This window comes from Primulina tabacum, chromosome 9, assembly GCF_025594145.1.
Source record: "Primulina tabacum isolate GXHZ01 chromosome 9, ASM2559414v2, whole genome shotgun sequence".
Taxonomy (NCBI): domain Eukaryota; kingdom Viridiplantae; phylum Streptophyta; class Magnoliopsida; order Lamiales; family Gesneriaceae; genus Primulina; species Primulina tabacum.
The window spans coordinates 35,757,215-35,779,503 of NC_134558.1; the positions used below are offsets into that span (position 1 = coordinate 35,757,215).

Genomic DNA, 22,289 nt, shown 5'->3' on the forward strand with positions numbered 1-22,289 from the left:
TACGAGCACGGGCGGAGCCACAGTACTTTTCACGCGGGTGGTCCTAATTTTTTTAAAAAAATTTATATGTAGATTTTTGTACAATTTTGGATAAATTTGATATTAGCACGGATATATCAATTTAAAATATTAAATGATTTTAAAGTTTAAAATTTTAACCCGGGTAGAATCGGATTCCTGACTCCTCCATTGATTACGAAGAGGGGTAGAAGTGGAGTACAAGTGCATGTAATCAAGGTGAGTGGAAACTATATAATAACCAATTGTTATAGAGGTAGATTAGTCTTATTCCACGATTAATTTTTTGTTCATTAATGAAAAAACATAAATCAGACAAAATATATCATATATATGTTTACGTACAACAAATCACCTTTTCATCGTAACCAACTATGATGCATGAAAATGTCACATTTTTTCTATATAAACGATATAAATTAGGAATATGGTTTTATAATAAATAAATCCTTAGAAATTTTATTGTAATAGCTAAGATATCAAGGGATGTAAGTGTTATTCTCTCTAATATACGCGAGTGTGTCCGTACACCAAATCACCTACGTACCCAGTGTCTCAGTTGACATTAAAGAATTTGGAATTTTCAAATTTTGTCAGCTGTCGTTCTACGACCTAATGTGTTGGGATCCCACTCAATAAAGGCGAAATCCATGGTTGTCGGGTCGGGTCGGCCCGTACCGGCCCGGCCCTTTGGAATATTCTCTCTTTGCTTTTATTTTTTGGATTACAGGGAAATTGTACAGTAAGTTCTCCTCTCTTTCCTTCTTGTAACGTCACGCCTAATTTGACGTGGATCCAACTAAAGTGCAAGTGCAAGTGCAAGTGCAAGTATATTCAATATTTATAAAACAAGCCGGCTTACATCATTATTTCCCCTCCACTAATTCTTCCCTGGATAAAGACGTACAGCGCATGGTTTAAGTAGACAGATTATTTTTACTTATTTTTTTATCGCAGAACCAAAAATGTGAATATACCGAATTAGATATCAAGAACGTCGCAGTCAATTATTTGGTAATAATGGAAGTGAGATTGATTGCTGCAATTATTAATCAAGGCTTCAGCTATTCGAGATCACATTTCATTCGAAGTGGGCCAGACAAAGAAGGAAATAAATTAGAGTTAATATTTCGACAAGATTTAGTAAAACAGTTAGTGTCACCTCGCTTTATTTGTTCGGAATCCGAAGAGTCACCATGATGTCCTAAGTGGAGCCAATTGAATATTCTTGCCTTCTTGACATAAAGCACAGCTTAATGTGCTCTGAGCATTAATTTCAACTTGAATTTATTGAGCATTAATTTCAACTTGAATTTATTGAAAACCACAGGATTCACATTGGAATCTGGTACAGATATTGCACCGATCAAAGTTCAAAAAAAAAAAGATATCATGATACTCGATCATAATCCTGACAATCAATATGTGGCCGACTTACGCCGTTTCTCGTCGCCGCAAGATCTGCATATTATGGTCTTTGTGAAACTGGGAGCTTGTAATCTCAAGTCACTGAATGTCTCTCAAAATAATATTATTCTAACTTAAATTTTGCCTGCCTTCCGTTTGTAACAGTCTGCAGTTTGCATTACCTCTTACTTGATCATACAATCTTCAAGCCTTGTTCCATGTAACAAGGTCTGACTAGTTCTAAAGTGGACAAAAAATCGGAGACTTTCAAGTAGGTATCAATCCTCACTCCATGGAATTTAAGTATTTCTTACAAATTTTATCTCCGTAAGAAACTGTTACAAATAACAACACATCGGTATGGTTCCCAGATTACATAGATATATAGACTTTTTAACCTAGAGGGATGAGAAGAATCAAGCCTTGGAGAGAAATAGGGACGTTCCTCTATTGCAACATCACGGGGGTAAATATGGACGACTTGAGGGATCATATATTCCTTCAATAAATGCGACTAAAACCCAGAGAATGAGAATACCTACAACAGCTGAGCGCAATATTTGACTGCAGCTATTGTCCACGATTGTATCATACTGATAAGTTGGTTCGATGGATGAGAAATCCTCAAAATTTGTGATCTCAGAAACTGCCTCTGATGTGCTGGTATGGCCATCTAAACTTCGTAGCATGCTGCCTTTTCCCAGTTTAGCACATCTTGTGCATGAGCACAGACCACCCAGATATGATGGAAGTGTTTGGAAACAATCGGAAAGAACTTTCTGATCCGCCTCTCCTGCGAATCTCAGTTTTTGCTTGGTGACTGGTTTGAGAACCTGATGACAGGGACAGAAAAAATAGCACAAATTTAAATAACGGGATATGTGGATGAAAAGTTCCGACTTTATTTTCTTGTTTAAAGCAATTTGTCACGTAAAGTAGTCATAAGCTTACTTGTATAAATGTTTGTGCCATAACACGAACTATCGGAGGAAGCCGTATAATGATTAAACAACCGAGAACATTTGGAAAATTGTCTTGCAAAAGATTACAGCAGTGTCTCATCATTTGCACGGGAATTTTCAGAGGTGACAACCCATGACAATCCACTATCACAGTAAGTTGAGGATTCTCTCCATCCACCAAGTAGAGGACACCGTGCTCCACCTGAGATACTTCAGTTACAAACAGCCATAAGCCGGGCACAAAATATTTGGTTTTGCGAGTACATATATATTGAGTACACGGATAAAAGAATCAGGGGAACAAATATGGTGATTGTTAAGCTGCAAGGACAAAAATATTAACTTCCTTGACTTGAGAACGCGTGTTACATATATTGCGAGAAACAAACGTGAAGGTTCAGACCCCACAAAGACAATAAATCATAAACTTGCAACTGACTCTAACATTCTCTTAGCATTAAGGGAGTAGAAAAGATGGGGAGAACACCCCGAAAGAAATAAAGCATTATACTCGAGATGATCCTACTTTTCACCTCAACCAGCTTGTTCATTATATCACGATATTCAGAGAGAAAATTCCATAAGGAGAACACCAAAAAAATTTCCAAGAGTGGCCGTAGAGCGTACCCACTGCCTGCACAAAGCAAGGTCTATCATGGGATGACAAGATGATACATGCCAGCCCAAGACGAACAATAAGACATGGTCGATGCTTCACATCAAAACCATGCCAGAAAATCATATTCGACCACAACTCAAGTTCCTCCTCGGAGAGAAGTCTGTAAGTCTCTCTCCAGCGTACTGTTTTTTTTAATGATAAGAACAAGCTCGATAAATCCCCATTTGCAGCTACATAAAACCTCTGGAGTTCCTCTTCATTAATTCTGCCCAAAGACAAACTATACATAAACTTTACAGATTATTGACCATATAAAGGCAAAAACAGGTTTCAATTATTCAGGATAACAGTCAATAAAACTAAAATTAATCTGTTTTCTTTAACTTGCTTTGCTCTCTTCCTACAAATTTTATTATCAAACTATATTTTCTAAACATTGCCAACCTTAGCATAAACATGTTACAAGTGACACATCAAATTGATGCACTAAAAACATGTCAAACTAAGATTGAATGACAGCAGGAAATTTCAAAGCAATGCAAAAGAAAATGACCGTTCAACTGAAAAAGGCTATAAATCACTGTTGATAGTACCAGATAATCGCTATTATCACTCTTCAGAGTGAATACATTTCATTGTCATTCCAAGATGAAAAAAAAAGTAAAAGATGGAATAAATTAGTCAAAGTACCAATTTAAACTACAGCAAAATAACTATTCAAGATTGTTGTGGCCACAAAATGAAGGTTTTTCTAAAACAAAAGAATGAAGAGAAGAAAACACAAGGAACATATTTCTTCTCAAAAACCTAAAAAAAAATTGAATCCAAACGTTTACTGGGATTGGGATATATGAGGAGCATGGCAGAAGAAAAGGTGATAATGTGACAGGAAAATGCAAGGCACAAAAAATAGAAACAAAAAAGAAAAGACCAAGACCCATAAATATTACTCTGGGATATCTTTTCTGCTTTTTTCTATTTTAAACAGTCATTCAACAATTTTATTAACACCATAACTAATAAACTCACCTCTCTGGTCATTCAACAGTTTTATTAACACCATAACTAATAAACTCACCTCTCTGGTAAAGTAATTCCCTGGTTCTCCAGCTCTTTACAAAGATTACAGAACCACCCTGTGGAAAGCATGCCTTGAGGTTTTTCATTGCCAATTCTGTACAATGGAAAAAGTCAAAGAACAGGAAATCCAGCAAAAAAAGTCTTACAAGAATCAAAACTCCACTGGAGTATAGTTTCCATGAGTACGGAAGAATGAACATGTGGGTGAGTTCATGTAGAACAGCCTAAAGAAATCATCCACAAAATATTTATGTTAATGGTGTATAACATGTACAACTACTTTTTACACCTTATGTCATCATCATCACACTGCACGGATGAGGATCTTGAACGAGAGTCTGAACATGCTTGAGATTCGTCGTTGATATTATTATTTTCAGTATTATCAACTGCAGGCTTGCTGCTGTCTGAATGATCAGAGAAAGCATCCACGATAGAGAGAACCAATAAAGGTCGTGATAACATCTGAAAAAAGCAATTTACAGTCAACAAATTAGCTTCAGAAAATAGTGCCAATGGATTAAAGCTCCCAAAATGATGCCTGATCCTACTTGTAGATATAAAAAACTACCAACTACGACAACAAACACAGCACTTTGTTTGAATGTTGAGGAAGCTATATCGGTACCTCCATTACCCAGAAACTTTTTTATAAGTTTTGAAAAAACTAATGAAATTTGCATTTTGTTGATATAAATTGCCACTTCACAACTTCTTAATTTATGTGTGTCATATCCCTTTCATGATCGGCACTGGTGGCCACCACATCAGAAACATACCCAAAATTGTGCCTGAAATAATGTTTAAGACAAGGAACAAAGAGTTACAAAAGGCAAAACAAGTACATCAGTTTCCAGAGTAAAGAAACAAAAACCACAAAATGAGATGATTGTCACTTATAATCTGGAATTATACTTTTGAAATCATAAATGATTTCACGAGAAGGCTTTAGCCTCAATTCTATATATGTAAAACGTAAAAATAGACGCTTGGCACAAACGTGAAATGACATGTGACAGATTATATATGCATGTCAGGTTCAGCCATATTAAAAGGAAAAATCTTTCAGTCCAGAACCCACCTGCATGCCTTTGACCAACATTCCAAAAGGATTCCAGCGCTGAATCCACTTGAATGGGGGGTAACAAAGTACTTGCAATGCTTGCAGCCCACTCCAGACAAAAGGACATGTCGCCCTTGAGAACCTCCGCACCATCTCTAAAGCAATAGCTTTAATGAGAAATGATGCTATCTGAACACCAGCTCCCTTTCCAATTTTCCAATGATTTAGTGATGTGATTGGTACTAAAGGCTTCCGTGAGTAAGATTTAGATCCAGACGAAATAGATATACTTTCGGACATATTTTTATTTTTGACAAAGTTGACTATGTCAGACTTGCTTCTAGCTTCAATATCATCAATAAGTAAATGAACTCCTTCAGAATGCATCCAAATAGACTGGAAGTTTTTCAACAAGGAATAGCAGCAGATGCCAATGAATACAGCCGTCGGAATTATTAATAAGAAAAATGTGAGATTTCAAGGTCAAAACTGTTTATGCCAAAACCTTGTTTCTCGATCCATGTCAATTAATTCCCTGATGGCATCATCTTGAAATAAAAAATAATTGAGATGAGATCATGAGAACCTGAAAGCATTTGCATAACAGCAATCAAAGCCTTATCAACAAAGGGAAAGTGCTTCTCTGCATAAAGCACTATTGAATTAAACTTAACATGATATTTTTTAGATGCTTAACACAGTCATTTCAAAATAAAAGGATGATTATTAGCTCTTTGAGCATAGTATAAACTAACACAAAAGAACCAATAATTACTTATTGTGACAAGAAAATTTAAAAGAAAATGTATCGACGAGAAAATGTATTGTGACAAGAAAATTTAAAAGAGGTAAAGAAATGGGAGCTCTAATAATAAGATGGTCATGTCCATCAACAATGCTAAGTGTTGCATCAATAACTAATCAACCAACTGGTATTAGCTAGAAAAATGAATACTTGAACACAAGAAAATTCTATGATATGTCAATACAATGGACTTGAGTCTAACTCCAACCAAAGCTAGCTCAAGAGAGAAAGATTGTCCAAATTCATATGTACAACTCTCAAGAACTTAATCCAACCGATGTGGACACCTAACAAACCCCCTCATGCCCAAAAAATTCATATTAAGATCATGGCTTTGGGCATAACTTCATTCAAAAACCATGTCAACGAGAGAGGATTGTTTAAATTTGTATATACAATTCCCAAAATTTTAATCCAAACAATGTGAGGCTTCTAACATACCTCACTCATGCCGCGTAAAGTTTACAAGATGTTAACGAGTGACTCACAAGAATAGTCCAACAAATAATGATTGGTATTAACTCCGATAAGATCATGTACTTTCGTCTCACTTCACCCCAGTAGCCAGCTTAAAATTGTCTAAATTCATATATATTTAAGGAGTGACCCATAAGATTAGTCCAACAAATAATGATTGTTATTAGCTCCGATAAGATCATGTACTTACGTCTCACTTCACTCCAGTAGCCAGCTTAAAATTGGCACAAATTCTAGCTTTGGGACAGCTATAAATATTTAAAAAAAAAAGCCTTAAATATTCTAAATCCAATAGTGGTTTCATCAACAGCACACCGGGCCAGACTGAAAAACCAATCTTTGTCACATTAAACCACCAGCTATTTCCAATAACATTTTCTCCTATTTGCCTGATTGCGATTTCTGACGATCTTACGACAATGAATTTCGGATACATGAGTTTCATTTGTACAATCGGAGACACAATAATTAATTGTGACTGTATCAAACAAATACTCAATAATGGCAACAATTTTTTTTTAAAGAGTACAAGATAGAAATAAAAGGAACGAATCTTACCTTTACCTTGATAACGTGGAGAAGAAGAAAACTGAAACGAAGATCTGAGAAGTGGAACGGTTGAAGGCCGAGGAAATAGAAACCTAAGCATACACGGACGCGAGGTTGGCTCGCTTTCTGCGAACAGTTTGGAACTTAATTTTAGCTGGCAATGCAATTTGACGCAGAGATTATATTAAATATATAACTCACTTTGAAAATTTATTTTATAATTGCTTTAAAAAATTATTATACAATACAATGATTTTTAAAATTATAATTATAAATTGATAAGTTGGAGAGTCTGAGTTTTGTTGATAAAGTAGGTCTCTTATGAGACGGTCTCACGAATCTTTATTTGTAAACAGATCAACTCTACTGATATTCACAATAAAAAGTAATATTCTTAGCAGAAAAAGTAATATTTTTTCATGAATGTCTCAAATAAGATATTTGTCTCACGAAAAATTCATGTAAGACCGTCTCACATGAGTTTTTGTCTTGTGGATATTAATCCATTCATGCCGATTATATAGATTTTCTTTCCATTTTTATATCATTTCAAATAAATAAGTCATTTTATACGTCAACATTAAAAAAGCTTGTAGTTGTTGGATTTCGGACTATCTAGGCTAAAGTGTGTGCAAATTGAATGGTACAGGTGATGGGCTTTAGATCATGTCATTGAATTTGAACGATACGTATAAATGTAACTTAGATTTGTTTCATATTAAAATAAAAAGTTACAGTACCTTAGTTTTCTTCATAATTTTGCTTTTGGTAGGACTAAAATAACTTTGTCAAAAAGATTATCTTTTGTGCATGTCAGGAGATACAAACCAAGTGCCCGACAATTTGTATTTGAAGAAAGACGATGAAGATAAAAAGAGTTTTACTAAACTTGATAAGTACTAAACAATCTTACAACATTAATCGCACCAATGCTGTTTTTTAAAATTTAAACTAAAAAGCGATTTTCTGGTGCAAACATTAATCTATCAATCGTGAACCATCGGTAACCATAACTTTTCATCAAATTTAAGATATTGAAAATGGACAAACGTCAAGTTCGACGGTATTAAACAGTGTTTATATAAATATAAATATTTAAAATAATAGAGATATGGTTGATATTGTTAAAAGTAAAATTTTACGATAAAAAGTTAAAACATCAAAATCACATAATATATTAAATTATACACTTTATAAAATTTTCTCTTCTCAATTGTGTTTTTCTTCACATATTGAGAGCTATTTATTTTTTTAGAAATAATCCAAAAATAAATACATCATCACACACTAATTTTTAATATTTTCAACTCTTGTTTTCAACATTCAATAATTTCAACTCTTATTTTCAACATTCTACCTTGTGATGATGATAATGATATAATGATTGTATTCATTACGTGTTTTTATATTGTCTTGTTAAAAATTTTACAAGAAAAAACTTATTAGGATAAAAACCAAAATCTTGCAAATGCCACATTCTGAGTTGATAATAAACATACATGTCACCATCTGCTGGGGGTATCGATCAATACCATAAAATATCTAAATGGTCCACATGGGGGATGAATTTGCCCACAAATATCACCCTGAATACGTTAAAGAAACATAGGTGATTCAGTTTGGATTTTAGCTGATGATAGTCTTATAATAATTTTTCCAAGAGAACATACTTTGCATTGAAACTTATTATTTTGAAAGATCTTCAGGTCTTTCAACGGATGACCATGTGTATTTTTAATAATTCTTCGCATCATTGTTGAACTAGGATGTCCTAATCGATCATGCCAATTAATCAGTATTGAAGAATTATCAACTACCATGTTTGATTCAATTGGACTTATATATGTATAATGCAATCTAGTAGGGAGAATGAATAGTTTTTCAACTACATATTTCTTTCCTGATTTATATTTGGTAAGACACATATATTTCTCATTTCATTCATTTATTGTCTGAGCATCATATCTATAAGAATATATGTCATTAAAACTCAACAATTTTCGATTGTGGTGAATACAAAAAATCATTTATCATAAATTTTGTACCATTAGATAACAAAAAATTGTGCTTTACCACAACCTTTTATCAAGTCTACAGAACCTGATATTGTATTCACCATTGTTTTTGTTGGTTTTAGTTTCAAGAAATATATTTTATCTCGGAGAATAATGTGTGTTGTACCACTATCAGGTATGCAAACTTCCATGAAATTAGTTCTTTGTTTAGCTTCGTTTATAGCATTTTTCATATTTGAACTTCAAAAAAATATGGAGTGAAAAAAATTAACTGACAATACATATATATAATAAAACGCATATCGTAATTATACATAAAAAAACATTAGCACATGAGCACATTAAAATAAAATATTTTACATTTTTATTCAATTAATTATATTGATAATTTTCAGAGAAATCATTCAGAAAATATGCAGCATCAAAATGAGTTGAATCACTTAGACGGTCAATGTGTTCAGTAAAGTTGGTCTTTTTTTTCCCTTTACCGATTCTTTATAGAACTTACAAAGATCTCGAGGGCTCGACAAATATGAGACCAATGTCCTAGAGTGTCGCATCTAAAACAAGAACTTTCAATCATTTTGAGTGATTTTCATTCACTCATGTTATCATGATGTCTTTTTAGTGGATGGTTCGTGATGCACTTTTGAGATGAGTTATAGAAGTAACTATCTCGATTGTTTTCAAAATCATGGCTGCGACCACGAACACTTCCACGTCCACGTCCACGTCCACGACCTCGATTTCGACCTCAACTAGAACCTTGTCTTTGAATTTGATTTTGATTTTCAGGTTTAATTCATTTTTACTTACAACATTTACATCCGGAAATGCTGTTGATCCAGTGGACCGATATTGATGATTTCTCATTAGCAGCTCGTTGTTATTTTTTGCCACAAGAAGACATGCGATAAGTTCAGAATATCTCGCAAATCAACGCTCTATATATTGTTGTTGTAGAGTTATATTTGATGCGTGACAAGTGAAAAATGTTTTTTCAAGTATTTATGATTTCGTAACCTCATGTCTACAAAAATTTAATTGCGAGATTATTCGATACATCACCAAATTGTAATCACCGAATTTCTCAAAATCTTGGATTCTTAACATATTCCATTCATCACGGGCGATCGGAAGTATAACTTACTTTATATGTTCAAATATTTCTTTTAGTCTTTTTCATAAAGACATATGATTTTTTTTAATGAGATATTCATATTTTAATTCTTTATCAAGATATCGATGCAAAAATATCATAACTTTTGTTTTTTCGTGTGATAGTGAGATAAAATTTTATTTAATGGTCTCATTTAGACCCAATGACTCAAGATGTATTTCTACATCGATAGTCTATGGTATATAATTTTTTTCCGTCGAGCGCACCAAATTTGACATGGTGGTTACTATAAAAATAACAATGAATTTTATTATTTAAGTTCTAAATTTATTAAAATGACAATACAAAATAACATATAAATTATAAGTACAAGCATTCTTAAAATAAAGAAAAAATGTGAAGTGAATATTCTCTGATAAATACAAGATTAGTGAGTATAGTAACCAAAATAATTATACAAAATAACTTTGAAAAAACCATCTTCTTCTTCTTCGAAAATTTTGATGTAGAAATTTGTTAGGGATGAAGATTAAGTTTGAAGTGATTGAATGTGCTTGTAAAATCATATTTATATGGTAAAAACTGGTTGTTTATGATCATTACAAAATCTTAAAAAAATAAATGTATGTATACGCAAATTTTAATAATATGATGTATGTAATTTAATAATGTTTGAATCATTATATATATATCACATCACATTATTATAATAAGATGTCAGAGACTCTTTTTATATAATACTTTGACATTATACAAATATATATATATATATATATATAATTAATATATAGCATAATAAAAATATATAAACAATGAAATAATCACATCACATTATTATAATGAAGTCTCATAGACTCCTTTTATATATATAATTAATATGTAGCATAATAAAAATATATAAACACTGAAATAATTACATCATATTATTATAATGAAGTCTCATAGACTTCTTTTATATAATAACATGATATTATCCAAATATATTTACAATAAATAAACAGTAACACAATAAAAATACATAAGCAGTATAATAATATAATAACATCACATTATTATAATAAAGTGTCATAGACTTCTTTTATATAATAACATAATATTATATATTAAATATATACACAATAAAAATAAATAATCAGTAAAATAAATTTTTTTAATTTTGAATATTTTTACATTTTTCTTGTGTTTTGGAGCTTGGAAAAATATGGAGAACCGAAACTTCGAGTATCGTGCTGATAACGTGTTAAAGTAAAAACTTACGGTAAAAACCAAAAATATCAAACTCACAAAATATATTAAACTACACACTTTAAAAAAAATTTCTACTCAGTTTTTGTTTACAAATTGAGATATCTATTTATATAATTTTTTTTGAAAATAATCCAAAAATAAATACATAATTATATATATCATGACATGCTAATTTTCAATATTTAAAATTTTTATTTTCAACAAATATTATATATTTTGAATGAGTGAAATACAAATGTTCCGACCCATGAATATAACCCGGAGACTGCAAGGAATTACGTAACACAATCCCGGCCGTTAAAAATTCCACGACATACGGTAGATATTCATCAAAAGATTCCAAATCCACCGTGGATACCACATCGGCATTCTCTCGTTGCAAATCTTCCGAAAAGGGAACAAGCATGTCCACGATCTCACAGAAGAAGCCCTAATTTCCTGAATTCCCCGACTTTTTACCACTCTAATTAGTTACGACTCAGCTCTTGAGGAATTCCGTGAAATTGAGTTTTTCATACCCCAATTTTTTCACAGGACGTAATATTTTATTCTAAAGTTTTTGAATTTACTTCTATTGTTGAAGGAAAGAAGGATTGGGGTTTGAGCTTCCTTGCAGCTGTGCTGAGTTACCTGTTCAAGTTTGCCGAGTTAGGGTTCATTTTTTGTGGTAAATCTTTCGAATTCGGAATTATTAATCAGCTCTTTGACTCAGTTTATTCACGTGAATTTATGGTGAAATTTTTCCAGGTTTGTATCCTATGCTTGGTTGAGTTAATGCGTCATGGATATTTTCCTTGCATCTGCCTATGCGTCTGATTGTATTTGTGTAGATTTTATGTCTAATTATTCTACTTGACGATAACAGCCTTTTTGCTTTATAATTCTCATATGGGTATTGAAGGTCTTTTCATCATCCTCACAATTTTATGTTATTGTGTACTGATAATTTACTTTTGAATTTAAGTGTAACGTGAAAGAGTTTATTTCCTGTGTGCCATTTTTTCTATCAAGATCTAGTCATGTTTTCATTTTTTTAACTTGTGCTAAGCATCTTGCTAAATGTGTATGTGCTGGGATGATTATAGTGATATTGGAGGAGGAGGTGTATCATAAATCATGGGAAGTAGTGAAGTAGATAAATCCTCTAAGGAGGGGAAAGAAGCAAAGGAACCAAAGACTCCTTTACAGGTTATCCTGCTGGTGGATCTTGGTATCATGTACTCTTACGGTATTTTTTACTAGCTTATGATTTAAAATATTGCATTTTTGGGAAATTTCCAGGAACATACTCCAGCTGTTTCAGGCATGGTTGCTGCCGATTGGTCTGGATTTCAGGTTGCTATTTTTCATCTGGTTGTACCTCATTGACTTTGAACTTTCTAGTTATATGGCATGGATTGTGATTGTGTAGGCATATTCTCCTATGCCTCCACCTGGGTTCTTGGCATCAAGTCCACAGGCCCACCCTTACATGTGGGGTGTTCAGGTATAATATTTCTTTGTTTTTTTTGGTCCAGGAAAAGATAGCATGTATAGATTTTTGAAGTAATATATCAGCTTATATGCTCATAGGGTTCTCGGAGACTAGAACTTAGCATAGAATCAAATCGTCAGCAAACCTAAATTTCAATATATTACATTTGAAGACTACAATAACTTGATGTCGCTTTACCATACTTATAAGTTTCTGCTTAGCTGTTGTATATCCCCTCCGTAGTCATGATATGATCATTGATCAGACCCTGTAAAGATTAAAGAAATGAAACGTGGTTCTTTATAAATTTCACAAGTTGCATTGCTCCTAAATTCTATGGTTTATTAGAATAATGACCATATAGCATGCTTTGAGTGCTTCTAGTTCTACTAGTGAATTTTCAGAAATTGTGGTGTAATCTTCCAATGAGATGCCAACAGAAACATAGTCTTGCAGAGTGAACTTAAGATGCGTCCAAACAAGCAAGCATTAAGCCATGTGACAAAACATTTCTGCATAGCTAACTTATCCCAATATTGGTCCTGACTACCTTTTCTGTAGTTTCTGTTATTGAGAGAAGGTACTAACATAAAGAATTGGTGATTCAGGGATGGTCAAAGTTTGATTAACAGAGATGGTTCCGAATCAGATTTGCTAAAATTTTTAGAAACTGTTCTTGAGCTAGGTATCTGTGAACAAGTGAAAATTTTGAGAAAGAACAGATTTATATCCATATCGTAAGCAGGAGAGGAAAAAACATAGTATGTTGTTATAATGGCTTGTGATAGACTTTGACTTCTTGCGAACCATGTCGTGATTCATGACTAAGCAAGTTCATCCAGCACATGTATCTAAAAATGCATTTATTCATGAACTACTATTCCCTCGATTATTTCTAATTGTCAATTTTGTGTTGGGCCTTATTAAGTGAAAATATATCATTGAATTACCTAAATTGTGTTTCTGCAACTTGCAGCAATTTATTCCACCATATGGCACCCCTCCACATCCATATGTTGCTATGTACCCTCATGGGGGTATATATGCACATCCAACTATGGCTCCGGTATATTCTCTTTAGTTTCTGTTGTTGCATGTTTGCAATCGAGCTCATCTCGATGCATCGGCTTTAATGTTTCCTGGCGTCTTCAATTTTGTTTAGGGATCTTATCCCTTTAGTCCTTTCACCATGCCTTCTCCAAACGGTGTTGCTGAAGCCTCTGTGAGTCCATATGACACTTGAGATTTTTTCGCTCCATTCTTCATTTAATGTGATGTACACTAATCTTTCCCATGAACTAATTGGAAAATAATGTTTATATGTACATAAAGGCCAACTCTCCTAGCAACATGGAGGTGGATGGCAAGTCATTTGAAGGGAAGGAAAAACTGCCAATCAAAAGATCCAAGGGAAGTTTGGTCAGTTTAAACATGATCAGTGGGAAGAATAATGAACCTGGAAAAATGTCAGGTGCATCTGCAAATGGTTTGCATTCTAAAAGGTATTGGTGAATGTGTGAACCAACATAGTCAAGGGACATAAACACACATCATTGTTCATATATATTGTTAATATATGGAAGCTCACTCATCCACAAATTTGTTGCTTGATGGGGCGGGGGTTAGGTTCTGGAGATGGAAAGTGACTTTGGCATAGAATTTATGTTTTCAATTAATTGTTCATTTTTGATATCAGCTCTTGCAACAGCATTATTTTTGTTGTCAGATAAAATTCTTCATCCTTTTCTTTTTGTCTTTTGTTATTTTCTCTTTGATTTTGAGGATTATCACATATTGTTGTTTTTCATGTTTTCCTTCACATTCCGTGTCTTTGTTTGCCGGTACGTGTCCTATCATATCTAATTATGAGGACGAATTTGTGTTACCTATGTTTTTTCTTTAAATAATCTGTTGTTGCTGAACATTGTGTTAAATTTCTTATTCGAGCTGTTTGATTGACAAAATCTTCAGTGCTGAAAGTGCTAGTGAAGGTTCAAGTGAAGGAAGTGATGCTGATTCTGAAAATGTAAGTTTTACGGTTGCACTTTTACAAGTTGCTAAAAATTAAGAATCCCGTGCATAAACTTTTTGCAGTTCAGGGCATCAATCAATGAATAATGTTATGTTCCATTTAAAACATATATCACCTGAAAAGTTTTTTTTGATGTTTGATCCTCACATCTCGAGACACATTTTAGTCTGCGATTGTGTTGTTTGGATTATTCTTGAATCAGATGTAGATCCATTGAGATTCAATCAAAAAGAGTAATACTTCTGTTCAAGTAACAAACATAATGAATAATGTCTAAACACAATAGACGTAACTTATTAGGTGATGTACTCTGTATACAGAAAAGTAATCCACACTAAGTTGTACTGAATATATATTGGATAAGACAATTGATACCATAAGGACACCACATAATCAGTTACAAATATAGAATTTATACAAAATTACTCTCTAGCTCATTTAATCAAAGACATTAGCAGTCTGGTTGTCCCATGAAATTTGCACCATTTTAAACATGAAGATACAATTTTCTCACTGGTTGCTATATCAAATATCAGTAATTATCTGCCGAATTTTGTTTTTTGACAAAGGAAAAACAGATAAAGAAAATTCTAATATCTTCTCTAGTCCATCTTAATAATGAGCATGAATGTCATATTTTCAGAATGGTTCACTTTTTGTGGTAATCTTGAATGTTGCTCAAGTGTTGTTGCAAAGCAGCAGTTTTCACATATTTCAAGCAATCAAGTGTGACTTTGGTATTTACTTTGTACATTTGGGACATGTGGTGACTGACCAAAATGAATTGACGGGAAATGTTTTTTTATGCGATTGGCTCTCTCTTTGCACTATTGGTGTTAGTAAAACTCCACTGCAAATACCCAGCCCGGTTACATATTTTTATATTTTTTTTTAAACATTAATTTTTAATATGTATAAAAAGAAATTGAGAGAAATGTTGAAAATTTAGAATTCTCTTTAAAATGTAAGGTAGCACGTATTTTTTATTACTAAAATATACAAAATAATATTTTAAAAAGGTACTGAAAAAAAATTGAAACGTGTATTTTTTAATTTCTGGTGGGTGCCCGGGCTGGTCTTGGTTGCTCGCATATGAAAAAAGCCACACAGTGATAAGTCGCATCAGGATTATGTTGCCATTTAAGGCCCAGTTAATGACCGGAATTAAGTGGATCAAGTTTAATAGTTCTTGTTTTCACCTGATCGGATAGGGTTTTTGGGTTTCCTGCTCTCTGTTTTCACCTACCTGTTAGAAAATCCTATGATAAGATTGCAAATAACCATGTGTGTTCAAAGAATTAGATCACACTAGTTTCTCCTTATGAACTTTCTTCAATTATTTTTGCAGGAATTGCCCGAGAAGTCTGGTGGCCAGCAAGATTCGGGTACTATTCTTGTAGATTTTACTTCTACTGCTGTCTTAATCTAGTTTCTGGACATTGTCATGACTCATGTCATCTTGCTACAGCTGAACCCAATTCTCAGAATGGAGGGCTGGCCACACCTCACCCTATGGTAAATCAAACAATGGCTATTGTGCCAACGCCAGCAGCAGGGGCTGTAGGTGGTATTCCTGGTCCCACAACTAACTTGAATATTGGAATGGATTATTGGGGTACTGCTCCTGCTTCTGCTATACCTCCCATGCGAGAAAAGGTACCTGCTTCTTCAATTGTTGGAGGAATGGTCGCTTCTGTATCACGGGACAATGCTCAGTCACAGCCCTGGATACAGGTTTCATTTCTTTTTTTTTGGTAACCTAATAAGTGGCCAAAAAAGATTTTGATATGACGAGGATTATTTAGTTCCTTTAAGATGGAGATTATTCTAGTCATATGAAGATAATTTTTCATTTTTTTAGATGAATCAGTTAGAGTATATGGTAGGCGGCCCGGAGCCTATAAATTGAGTCTCATTGGTCACCTGTTCAAACCAATCGAATACCCTCTCCAGATATCAAGTCAAAGATGACATATTTCACTGAATACCCGAGTTAAGGAACATATAGAGCCATTAAAAAGTTGCATCAACAATGGAAGCAGTAGTATTAACCTCGAGTCCATGACTCTTTAAACTTAAAGCAGCAATGATACTTTTGTACCGTCGCTTTGTGTGCTCTTTTACCACTTTCATTTGCGGTGCATGCAATGGTCGTTACTTTTCATGTATTTTTATTACCAACATATATTCATTTACATCATCAAAGATTGCAAATAAAATCATGCTAAAAATAAAAGGTTGATATTGAGCGTCTGAAGAAAAGCAGAAAGGAAAATGGATTGAAGAACATTGAACTGCAATAAAACAAGATAAAAAAACGAAGATTGTTGGAGATCTAATGACAAATTCTGATTGTTTTATGACTTGATTCACCATTTATCATCCTAATTTCACAAATCTTCGCTTGATCGATATGGTGGCCATTTCTTAACGATCGAATATTGGTTTTTTATTGTGGAGAATTTATCTAGATTACATACTAAGCTGCTTTGACAGAGTCTATGCTGTTTCCTTTTTAACTTTGTGAGTGATTAATATTATTTCCTCTGTATAGAGAAGATATTTTTGCGTTTTACCATCTGGACCTTGACCTTGACCTTGTTCGCTGTGAGTCCAGGATGAAAGGGAGCTCAAAAGACAGAGAAGAAAGCAGTCAAACAGGGAATCTGCTCGTCGATCTAGATTACGCAAGCAGGTAACTGGTCAATACTTCCATTTTCTCATTTTATTTAATCAGGCCTCCATGATATCTGATTGTATTGCTTGTTTTTGGTTGCGGAATTCAGGCAGAATGCGATGAACTTGCCCAACGTGCAGAAGCAATGAAAGAAGAAAATGCATCTCTCAGGACAGAATTGGCTCGGATAAGGAATGAGTACGAGCAACTTCTTGCTCAGAATGCATCACTCAAGGTATTGTCTGTATTTTTGCATGTAATCTTACTATACTTGGAGCTATGCCCAACAAAGTCCCGATGCTCAATTGTTGTATTGGCATGTGCTCCTCAGTTGTCACTTTAGAAGTTTGCACTCACGGAACATTATTGATCATTGGTGATTTTGGCAATACTTTGACCAAGTATCAAAATCATTTTATTTGAGAACTATTCACTGGTGCTTTGAGGAAGCTGTATTGATGATTTTATGGTACGCTTCACATTTCTTGCAGTAATAATTCTCCAAATGTGGTTTTACAGGAGCGACTTGGTGAACTACCTGATCAAGAAGATCCAAGGTGCAGTCTGGATGATCAGCGGAGATCACATGCAGAGTGAGCGATAAATTTTCTCATGCAAATTGAGTTCAATGACTTAACCGCTAGTGACTGGGAAACCCCTTAAATTACGTGGTACGATGATATAGTGATGTAGTTGAGAGCTTGGTTGTCCTTTTAGTCTCAGTTCAGTACTTGCATGTGTAATACTATTAATCGTATTTGTTTTGACCGAATCTCCTTTTAGTCTCAGAACTTACATGTCTAATGCTATTGATCGTGTTTGTTTTGACCGAATTTCTCACGGTCGACAAACACAGGCGTCATTGAGCTAATGACTGGTGCCGATACCCTCGACTCTGTTACCACGTTGTGTTGAATTGTATTTTTATGTTTGGAACGGTCCCTGGAATAGGTTACGCAATAAAACACGCCCTTACTCATTTAGCTTGATGCTTTTTGTTGGTTAACAATATGATAAAAATTTGACGTGCCAATTCAACCATTGTGATACATTTGTAATCCTCTATGTTGTAATAAGATCAAATTATAGCTCTAAAACCGAAAAGGTGATGAATATGTGGGCAAAAATAACAAAATCTCATGTTGGTGTAAAGTTATGAATTTAATCTCGTTTAACAAAATAAAAAAAGTTAGTTTAGTCCATGCTCTCCCCTTCGGGGAAAAAACTTGAACCTTCTTTTGAGCCCCAAATAGACTAGAAGATGAAAATTTCCAAAGTAAGCAAGAGTTGGTGAAATACAGAGAAAAAGGCAAAGTTCAACTACAATCACATTTTTTATGAAGTCCTTACAAAGAAATAAAATGGAATGGGGAGCACAACGATCAGGTAATGAGGGGAAATGATCAATAAAATCAAAACACGGTAATACATTGGTGTGGTTAAAAAGTACAGTTGAAGCAAAGGATCAAATGTAAAATGGCAGCACGAGAAGTCTCCTCACACAATCCGCTCCAATTCCCTAGCATAACTGAGTGTCTGGTTGATCAACTGCAAAGATGGAATCTCCTTGCAAGGCGTCGATTCTTTAGATCTTTGGAAAAATACAGACCCGTTCTTGATCTCCCACTCGGGATGCTCCTGCATATTCCAACATCATATACCAAGTATCACTGCTTCAATGCCAAATAAACTAGATAGAAAAAATAGTCTGTGATATAGTAAATAGGCATTTTACGTGGTTATATTCAGAAGCCAAATGAATGGTAACATGCTAGTGTGTATAACAAAACCGGGGGAGGGGAGTTTGGAAAAAATACGAGCAACAAATTTTACCTCGTTGATGTATTCAGATAATTCTTGGTCCGAAGAAAACAGCAGGATTTGCCTTGCATCTTTTATTGAAAGGGAATCATATGCCTTTTCACTGCATCCAGCTATCTCATCCCTACCACCGAAAATAAATCAAGTTCCGAAAAGTGGAAATTTGATCTTAGCATAATGAAAAACGCATGTAATTACATAAATGGATATAACATAAAATTGTGTCATACGATATATATATATATATATAAACAGGAACTACAAGCATGGAGAGAGAAGTCTGTCTGAATAGATGCCTATTGTGTACAAAATAAGATGAACAAGTGGAAATAAAAGGATAAAGGAAATCATCAGTATATCAAATTGCATGATAGGACCACAATACAGAAATGCTTACACTACTAAATCAACTCAATCTACCAAAACACACACAATAGGTGAGTGCCTTTTTTATTGATGTTAACTCCTGCATGATCAGGAAACATTACCTGACTGTCTTTGCCAATAAGTCCATGAAATAAACATATGTTTCATGAGGTACAGTTTGTCTAGCACTCAACACACGGTTATAGGCTCCTTCCATGAAAGATTGCTCCAACTCAACGGCATGCTTGATGCAAAGATTCTCTAAAGCATTAGGAGGAAGCAATTCCAACTCAGTGTGGAATTCAGCGATTCTGTTTTGCACAAGGAGTCTCAAAAGGTTGAGACCCAAAATAGGATACTCCTGAGCTGATAGTGGGAGACGGCCACTGTTACATTACATCAAAATGGTAAAAACAAATGCCTAAGAACGTAAATACACCACTTCAAATTGCACAATAGTCTATATATAAAAGAGTTGTCGACATATAATACATCATGAAAAAGTGAGAGCATGGAACAAAATCAGTTTGATTATCAAATAAGAAGCACGAAATTAAGCAGCAAAGAATATAAACTTTAGATATAGTCAAATCATCAATTACTAAATTAGTTTTATTAGGAATCAATCTCTAAAATATTTGTAATAGTATTCAGTGCTTGAACACTTGTACTGATCCATCAATATTCCAACTAAAGAACAAGCATGTCCATAAAAAGCTTGTAAGCTTCAGGTGAGCCAATTAAGAGGAACATGGTTATATAATTTTCAGCAAATAAATTAAAACCCAATTTCTGATTCACTGCTATCCAAATAACATGCAATAAACTTTTGTGCCAGCAAGTAGAAACCAAGTTACCGGGCATCCGTATAGTATGGTTTCAATTGGAAAAAATCCCGCTCAAAAGCATCCTGATCCTCAGTTTTCACACTAAGAACAACTGCATATTCGTATATATCCCCTGAAAAAAGGCCAAAGCAGAAGACATACAAAGTATTGAGAAAATCAATCTGAATGTGATGAAAAACATCCCAAACATATGAGTAATAAATAAAAGGACAGCAATACTTGCTAGCGTCAATTCACGGATGTTATTTGGCGTTTCCTGAAATAATGGAGGCAGACTCTTAAATTCTGTTAATAGAACCTGCAATAAAATTCACAATACACCATTCATTAGCAATATCAACCTGAATCAATTCCAAATAAATGATAATTCACAATGTACTAAATTAAGCATATTCCAAATTGAACTTGTAAGAAAATCATGTTCCTCGCGTTTCCCTTAGAAAACTATCTATAAAATAATTTGTTCCTTGACCATAATTCGTCAAATCCAATATCCGAGATCATGGTAAAAGAACTTGTCCATACTAGCCTAAATAAATATTCAGATCTCACTTCGTGTACCGATTTCAGCCAAAAGTTCTGAACGATATAGCAAAGTACGAACATTTACGAAAACTAAAGCTCTCCCTACCATTAGATGAAGTAAAATCACATTACTTTAACCGTAGCATATCACACCCGAGACAAGAAACTACCCATCCAGAACCTAAAAAGTTTATTTGAAACAAAGAGCGATACATGTTTACAAAAATAGTTGAATTCCGAACCAAAAAAAATTAATATTCACCTTGAGCTGCGAGAGGAGTCTAGTACAAGTATCATAATCCTTCCGCACGAAAGCCGCTTGGAACCTCTCAAACATTTGGGAAACCTCGGTGATTTTCGGATCCATTTCTGTCTTAAGCAATTTTCTTCAGAGAAATTTTAGGGTTTTCGGAAGAACGTGAAAGGATCCAGCCTCTTCGTTCTGCAGAAGAAAGAAGTGTGCCGCAAATGGGTCTAACCGGTTCCTGTGAAAGAATCGGGGTCGACCCGACATTCATTGGCCTATATATTTTGGGCCACAACCCATAAGCCTATTTCTTGGTGGCCCAAACCTAACTCCAGAATTGAAAGTTCAAGCCCACAATACATCATTACTTGAAATTCAAAAGTAATATAGTTGGGCAAGCAATCCTCGGGTTTTACTTAACTTTTTTTAGTTGGGTTAATGATTTGTTACAATTGTATTTCGAACTCGATATATCATCTCAAAATTTAGACCTAGTTACCGGATAGACTATAAATCATCGACGATTTTTAAAAACTTCTTTAAATTTTTTCCCAACTTTTGATGCTATGTTACATCACTATATCGATAACATTCCAAAAATAAATTGACCGAATTATATTATATCGGAACCAGGTGGCAGTCAATGAGCATATTGTTTATTAATATGGTCCAAGATATGCAAAATTAACAAGTCCCAGCATCATGATTAAGCATATGATTTCTCTGTTATTTTTTCGAGTCTCGCGCATTATGTAACCTTTCACATCGCTAGCAACTTTTCTCACTTTCCTAAGTTCAATTACCGTCAAGTCACAACATTCAATTCTTTATGACACCAACAAATAAAAAACCTTGTTCACAGGCACGTAAATTTCAACAGAAATGGCATTAAATGGCGAACCCCCTTAGATCATCTCCAACCAGAAAATCTATTTG

At 34.0% G+C, this 22,289-nt stretch overlaps 3 protein-coding genes across 8 annotated transcripts; 1 reads left to right on the forward strand and 2 right to left on the reverse strand.

Moving 5' to 3' along the window:
* Positions 1 to 1,532: 1,532 nt before the first annotated feature.
* LOC142555620 (uncharacterized) lies at positions 1,533 to 7,123 on the reverse strand. Its single transcript, XM_075666585.1, has 7 exons — positions 6,996 to 7,123; positions 5,168 to 5,545; positions 4,376 to 4,551; positions 4,085 to 4,180; positions 3,015 to 3,271; positions 2,377 to 2,597; positions 1,533 to 2,258 (listed from the first exon to the last, which is right to left on the reverse strand). Exons 2-7 carry the CDS (start codon positions 5,534 to 5,536, stop codon positions 1,884 to 1,886), a joined length of 1,494 nt encoding a protein of 497 aa, XP_075522700.1. The 5' UTR covers positions 5,537 to 5,545; positions 6,996 to 7,123; the 3' UTR covers positions 1,533 to 1,883.
* A 4,556-nt stretch (positions 7,124 to 11,679) lies between these two features.
* Positions 11,680 to 18,535, forward strand: LOC142555621 (bZIP transcription factor 16-like). Of its 6 annotated transcripts, none has more exons than XM_075666587.1 (14): positions 11,680 to 11,833; positions 11,947 to 12,030; positions 12,449 to 12,551; positions 12,645 to 12,698; positions 12,775 to 12,849; positions 13,814 to 13,903; positions 14,000 to 14,059; positions 14,170 to 14,339; positions 14,809 to 14,863; positions 16,218 to 16,254; positions 16,338 to 16,603; positions 17,487 to 17,564; positions 17,656 to 17,781; positions 18,066 to 18,535. In XM_075666587.1, exons 3-14 carry the CDS (start codon positions 12,480 to 12,482, stop codon positions 18,141 to 18,143), a joined length of 1,161 nt encoding a protein of 386 aa, XP_075522702.1. In that variant the 5' UTR covers positions 11,680 to 11,833; positions 11,947 to 12,030; positions 12,449 to 12,479; the 3' UTR covers positions 18,144 to 18,535. The 6 variants fall into 6 exon arrangements, with proteins under 6 accessions (XP_075522702.1, XP_075522704.1, XP_075522705.1 ...); XM_075666588.1 differs by having other exon boundaries at positions 11,683 to 11,833; positions 11,952 to 12,030; XM_075666589.1 differs by having other exon boundaries at positions 11,680 to 12,030; positions 16,338 to 16,596; positions 17,486 to 17,564.
* A 279-nt stretch (positions 18,536 to 18,814) lies between these two features.
* On the reverse strand, positions 18,815 to 21,603 carry LOC142555623 (26S proteasome non-ATPase regulatory subunit 8 homolog A-like). Its single transcript, XM_075666592.1, has 6 exons — positions 21,369 to 21,603; positions 20,801 to 20,879; positions 20,591 to 20,693; positions 19,856 to 20,119; positions 19,380 to 19,491; positions 18,815 to 19,184 (listed from the first exon to the last, which is right to left on the reverse strand). Exons 1-6 carry the CDS (start codon positions 21,471 to 21,473, stop codon positions 19,044 to 19,046), a joined length of 804 nt encoding a protein of 267 aa, XP_075522707.1. The 5' UTR covers positions 21,474 to 21,603; the 3' UTR covers positions 18,815 to 19,043.
* Positions 21,604 to 22,289: the final 686 nt, after the last annotated feature.